The sequence below is a fragment of the Mesocricetus auratus genome, unplaced genomic scaffold (genome assembly GCF_017639785.1).
Source record: "Mesocricetus auratus isolate SY011 unplaced genomic scaffold, BCM_Maur_2.0 Super-Scaffold_100001, whole genome shotgun sequence".
Classification (NCBI taxonomy): domain Eukaryota; kingdom Metazoa; phylum Chordata; class Mammalia; order Rodentia; family Cricetidae; genus Mesocricetus; species Mesocricetus auratus.
The window spans coordinates 3,741,033-3,747,635 of NW_024429187.1; the positions used below are offsets into that span (position 1 = coordinate 3,741,033).

A 6,603-nucleotide genomic window follows, 5' to 3' on the forward strand; every position below is an offset into this window, starting at 1 on the left:
GGGTGATCCTGAATGTCTAACCCTCATGCTTTTACCTTCTGGTGCTGGGATTACAGGTGTGGGCCACCACGATGAGTTTATGAGGTGCGGGTAGTAAAATCCAGGGGCCCCTGCACGCTAATACATTACAACTCCAGCCAATCCACTATAACCCCAGCCGGAGACATGAGTCATTAAGTGAAAACCAGTTTGGCCTTCCTAATCTGAAATCGACAGTGTCAGACAAAGGATCCTGTATTGGGGCCCCCCGCCTTATGACTAGTTTCCCGGTTAAGGTCCACCCACCTCTGACTGCTTCAGGGATAGATATGGTGTATCTCCACAATCTGGTGCTGGGCAAACGCACAGGAGATGCCTTCATTTTCCTGCCCACATTATCTATAACAGATAACTGCCCTTTAGGCCTTGCTGCGGAGCCTGCAGATAGAATCCACTTATTGAACTGTCATGTGAGCTACCGTCCGTGCTTCGGATGAAAACCCCGGAAGCCATCGTCTCTCCGCTGCATGGAAAGTGTATAATTAGATCGGTGTGCAGCTTGACCCCAGTGATTTTTCTGACGCACTTGGCCTTCGTGTGTGCCCTTTCTGAGACCTCCTGTGTCTTCTCCACAGCTGGAGATGCCCCAAACTGCACGCAGCACTTCCTGTGGGTGTGGCCTTGGATTCTTAGGCACTCCTCGGTACTGGCAGCCTTTCTTAAGTGGGTCACATGTTTCAGCTACTCATAGAGTCACAAAGCTCTTTGAAATGAACCATGAGTGACTCTATCAATTGTAGTTTGAGTTCTCCAGTCCCTCCTATTTCTTTTTTAAAAAATGATTCTCTGATGGAGTCTTCTCAAAGACATACTATAATTGGGCAGCCTGGGGCATGTGGGAAAGCCTGCCGATGGCGTCAGTAGCTATTCTCAGGAGAGGAAAGGCAGGGTATCCCCCCTGGGAGATGACAGCACTTGTTTCAAGTTGGGGAAGAGCCTGTGGTTCTCTTCCTGCGTTTGGAGGGGAAAGCGAACACACAATGTTCATTTCCTAAACACGGGGTGTGCTTTGCTAGCGGTTCATTTTCCAACATGTCATTTCCTGGTTGAAGGCACCAGGGGTCAGGGCAGGAAATGGCAGCTTCTCAGAATGAAACAAGGCTTTCCCAGAGCGGTCATTGGTTCCCAGGGACTATAAAGCACGCTCATCCAGAAACGGCCTCCTACTCTTCTTCCTGGAGTCCAGAGTGAAGGGTAAGTGGGGAGTTCAAGGGGATGTGTCTGTAATGGACTGGTGACATGGGGGTCAACTCTTTTGGAGCGACTTTTGCCCCTTCGTTTCTTTTTACCTGAAAACTTCTTACTGGCCAGATGGCTCATGGAGGTCAACAAGGACCCCTGAGTCAGGAGACCAGGGCTCTTCCCAGGGCCCTGGGAAGCATGAGCTGGATCCGCAGCCTGTCTCTAAAATCCTCCATCCTAACTGAGTTCTGGCTGTGCAAGTCCAGCGGAGGCAAGCCTGGGATCCTAGCACTCAGGAGGTGGAAGTTGGAGGATCAGGGGTTTGAGGCTAACTTGGACTGTATAAATCCTGTCTTTAAAAACAACAACAAATGGAGAGATATCAAAATATTTGGTAACTTCTGTCCTGATATTTTAGTTTTGACATGCCCTTTCTGTGACCAATTTGACACTGTTAAGACATTCTGAATGGCAGAAAGTCTAGTGAGTATGAAAATGGGGGTCTCTGGCAACCAGGACAGATGAACTTTTACCCTGGTATGTCCAGCTTTCTCTATTAGTTACCTTTTATTGGCTTTAATTTGACTTGGCCCAAGGAAGACTTCAGGGAGTTGCTATTCCCCTTACCCCCTTCCTGCTTTGCTTTGAGACAGGCACTTTTTATGTAGCCTTGGATGGCCTAGAGCTCAATATTTAGACCAGGTTGGCCTCTCAAGGACCTGGTGGCTTCTGTCTCCCAAGTACTGGGGTTAGAGATGTGTGTCACCACAAGGTACTTGGCTCTTTATTTTAGTCCATTGGCTAGTCTTTCTTTTCATGACACTTTTGTAATGAAGAGACATAGTATTAACTGGATCTAATTTAGTTTTAATTAAGTTTCACCAAAGATCAAGATGTCTGAGAACCTTAGGGTCCTGAGTTAGAATAAATAAGAAAATTATATCTTAGAACTGATTAAAAACATAAAGTCTGGCAGAAGAGAGTTGCTTCAGAAAAACAGCTAACTTAGAAAGATAACGTATTTATTTAAATCAACACAGTATTAAGGTTTGTTTTGGCATTTTCAAACATGTTTTTTGTGGCTTCTCCTCTCCTTCATCCACACCCCTTTGCCCTAACCTTTCTACACCCCCGTTTTGAGACAAGGTTTCCCCATATAACCCAGGCTAACCCTGAATTCACTATGTGGCTCAGGCTAGCCTTGCTAGAAAGAATAGTATCTTTAGTTTGATAGATGATACAGTTTTTGAGGTTTTGGTTATGTGTGTGGAGGGAGAAGAGGAGGGATGGCAGGAGGGAAGGAGGACCCAACTGAACCAAGGAAGCCTCCAGAGAGTTGCTCTCTCCTCTACCCCTCTCTCTTTGTCTTGAGACAGGCTCTTGTATGTAGCCTTGGATAGCCTAGAGCTCAATATTTAGATCAGGTTGGCCTTGAACTATCAATGATCCTCTGCTTCCCAAGGGCTGGGATTACAGGGAGGGAGGGAGGGAGGGAGGGAGGGAAGGAGAGAGAGAGAGAGGAGAGAGAAAGAGAGAGAGAGAGAAGGGAGAGAGAGAGAGAGCACAAGAAACTGATGTACCCCAAGTCCCTAGGTCTCAGGTCCCCACGTATGAAAAGTTTTTGTTAACAAGTTTGCTACTTGTGAAGTGTTTTCTTCTTTTTCTTGGTTGCCAGGGTTGGAGGAGGGGAGATAGGATGGGGGTGTCATATCCAGAACTTTGCACATGCCGGGCAGTGACTCTACCATTGAGCTACACCTTCAGCCCAAGGGGCATCTTGAAGACAGAGCCTTCTAATAGTCTCCACCTTCACGCTGAAATCTTATTTAACGAGAGTATGAAGTCCATAGATTCTGTTCCCTGGGAGAAAAAGCAGAAGGCAGCTTAATCTCTCTCTGTTTGCATGAGTGCAGTTAAACTTGTCCCAGACTCCACAGCTGGCCTTTGAAAACTTGACACATGACCCACTGGGTGGTAACGTACCGACCCCACCCTGACTGGTAGCAACGGATATTTCATCATTTATTCAAGTGTTTATTTCTGCGGCGTTGGGGATTAAACGTAGGGGTTGAATGCTAGGCAAGTAAGTGATCTACCATTAAGACACCTCCAGCCTTAGGTCTATTTAATCTTTGAAGACTCCCTCTTGTGCACCGACCAGCTCTAGGATGGGGCAGCGGAGGGCACGGAGACTCCGGGGCTAACTGCGTGTCTGTGTCCCCACAGGGCATGGAGAGGCTGGCGGCCTGGGAGCCGCAGGGCGTGGATGCGCTGCGTCGCTTCCAAGGGCTGCTGCTGGACCGCCGCGGCCGGCTGCACGGCCAAGTGCTGCGCCTGCGCGAGGTGGCCCGGAGGCTCGAGCGTCTCCGCAGGCGCTCCCTGGCGGCCAACGTGGCTGGCAGCTCTCTGAGCGCCGCGGGCGCGGTGGCGGCCATCGTGGGGCTGTCACTCAGCCCTGTCACCCTGGGGGCCTCGCTCGTGGCGTCGGCCGTGGGCCTAGGGGTGGCCACCGCCGGAGGGGCAGTCACCATCACGTCGGACCTCTCTCTGATCTTCTGCAATTCCCGGGAGGTGCGGAGGGTGCAGGAGATCGCCGCCACCTGCCAGGACCAGATGCGCGAGCTCCTGAGCTGCCTGGAGTTCTTCTGTCAGTGGCAGGGCCGCGGGGACCGCCAGCTGCTGCAGAGCGGGAGGGACGCCTCCATGGCCCTTTACAACTCTGTGTACTTCATCGTCTTCTTCGGCTCACGCGGCTTCCTCATCCCCAGGCGTGCCGAGGGGGCCACCAAAGTCAGCCAGGCCGTGCTGAAGGCCAAGATTCAGAAACTGTCCGAGAGCCTGGAGTCCTGCACCGGTGCTCTGGATGAACTTAGTGAGCAGCTGGAGTCCCGGGTCCAGTTCTGCACCAAGGCCGGCCATGGTCGCGGCCTCAGCATCTCAGCTGATCAGGATGCAGCGTTGTTTTTCTAAGAACATCCCTTACACTCGTGGGATGCTCTAGATCTCTAGCATCCACGGGGAAGTGCCACACAGGTGGAGGGGTAAAAGACAGAAAACTGTTCTGTAGGTGTGGGTCCTCCACTCCTTGTGAGTCGAGGACTTTTTCACTTGTGTAATCCCAATGGAGTATGTGACCCTAATCACTCACTTGGGGAGGGGGGCAAAAATCTTTTTAAACAGCACACAGCTGGGCTGCACTCCCTTATTGCGGGGTGGACTTTGATGGTTTGAGTGGAGGTCTGGAGAGGTGTCCCTCTCTGGGACCTCTTTAAGTTCTTACTAGAATTCTGGGACTCTCAAAAGGTTGGTCAGAGGAGACGTCTGTTTTGCAACTCTGCTTCTGCAGTTTCTGATACGCAGAACTCCAGAATCCAGAGCAAGACCCGCCCTTGCCTTCGTAGGGTTGTAGCCGCAGACTAGACCTCGGAGCTGACTCGCCCTTCTCTTCCCGCCCCTGTTAATTTAGAATGAGGGCCATCATACCAATGCTCCACAGCGTTAGAAAAGGATGGCAAGCAGTATTCATTTATAGCCAGGTGTGGTGGTATATACCTGTCAGGTTAGCACTTGGAGATGGAGACAGGGGGACCAGGAGTTCAGGGTCATCCTTGGCTAGGCCACCCAGGATTATAAAACCCTGGTGGCAAACTGGACTCCCTTCAATAAACTTGTTCAACGCCTCTCCAGTGCCTTTGTAATCCTCAGAATCACTCACAGAAAGCCTAGAACAGACTGACCCAGAAGCCAAAGAAAGACTATGCTGTGTGCATGTAAAGCCAGTTCCTCGGTCATTGACATAGGGGGTGGAACACTGCAGCCCTTTAGAGGGCGCTGTTGCCCAGTCCTTGTAGAAACTGGTACAGAAACGAATGTGAATTTACCGAGAAAAGCCATCTTTCTCTGTTCTCTGAAAACTCCAGGCGACATAACTTTATTTATTTAAAATGTGTTATTTAATTACTGCCTATTATTTACATTTAATTTTATTTAACCACCACATTTAGAAAATAATAAGAATAGTAAGTGTCTGAATGGGAATCTCTTACTGCTCTTTCAAGAGGTTAAGTTTGAATTTCTAAAGAGTCATTTTTTTCCCTCAGAGGGGACTCCTTCCTCTAGTGTTTTACACGATCCTTGTGAGTAAAATGGCATGGGTGGTGGGCTAATTAGAGAGGCTAAGCTGATTTTTAAACTAGGAAATGGAGTCTTGAATTGTGGAACATATGAATGATTACTCCCATGTGTCCTGAAGGTACTTTGCCAGAACAGAACACTGGACTTGAATAGAAAACCTGTAACTTAATTTGGGGAGAGGAGGGTAAATAGAGACGTGTGAAGGAAGCATTTGGACCTTGGAAACCTGATGTCTTATAAGATTGTGTTATGGTAGAGATACTTTGCTTTTTTACTTTGGGGGTTGTAAGAATCTGTTAGCTATGTTTAAGAAAGTACTTCTAATTTATTCAATGTCTTCCTAAATTATCCTAAAAATAAGCTGGAAAGTCTTTGGGACCATACCCAAAAACCCTTGGCTGTATTGTTAAGTTATTTAATGTTAATATTTGTATAACCCCTATGCTTCCCAATGATGGCCATGTGTCCAAGAAAATGTAATTTTGGCATGAGGGGGAGGGGTAGCTGTTCTATATTTGTTTTCTTCTCCCATAAATTGTAATTGGGCCATATCCTGGTTTAATTTGTCATTGATTTTGGGGGGGGCAATACTGTGTCTCTCTATGTAGCTCTGGCTGTCCTGGAACTCATTATGTAGACTAGGCTAGCCTCGAACTCACAGAGGTGTGTCTGTCCCTGCTTCCTGAGTGCTAGGATTAAAGGAGTGTGCCACCATGCCAACCTTTTTTTTTTTAAACTGGTGTCATTTCTAGACTGCCTTGTGTGGATGCTGGAGTACATTTTACACCATCCTTATTCAGCTAAAGCCATTTCCTTGTGTCATCATGCATCATAGTCCTGGATCATAGTCCCCCAATACCAAGCTGTTCCCTTTAAACCAAGATGGGAGTATCTTGAGTATAGCAAAACACTAAAGTCCTGAAGTTTCCATCAGCATCTGCTGTATGCGAGTGTGGAAGGCTGTCTACTTTCTATCGATAGCTGGATATAGCAGTAACTCTGCACCCATCCGGGGCATGGTGAAAGAGGACTGAGAGATCAGGGTACCTGAGCTACAAAATGAGGCCTAATTTAAAAAACAAAACAACAGCAACAGCCTGAAAATGCGTTTGAATAGTTCATGGTTTGGCTGTATTATTAGAGACAGCCTGATACAGAAGGATCATTCACTTTCTTATGTGTGTGCATGTGGTGAAGATTGGAGGCTTCATGAGGAGTTAAAGTTCGTTCATTAAAATTGATCCTAGA

General features: G+C 48.0%; 1 protein-coding gene across 1 annotated transcript; it reads left to right on the plus strand.

The window, feature by feature from the left end:
• Nucleotides 1-476: 476 nt before the first annotated feature.
• Apold1 (apolipoprotein L domain containing 1) lies at nucleotides 477-6,603 on the plus strand. Its single transcript, XM_005072873.4, has 2 exons — nucleotides 477-1,233; nucleotides 3,448-6,603. The coding sequence occupies exon 2, from the start codon at nucleotides 3,451-3,453 to the stop codon at nucleotides 4,189-4,191; it is 741 nt and encodes a 246-aa protein (XP_005072930.1). The 5' UTR covers nucleotides 477-1,233; nucleotides 3,448-3,450; the 3' UTR covers nucleotides 4,192-6,603.

Coding starts and splice junctions, on each gene's coding strand:
- Apold1 (XM_005072873.4), top strand. CDS start 3,451: ATGGAGAGGCTGGCGGCCTGGGAGCCGCAGGGCGTGGATGCGCTGCGT.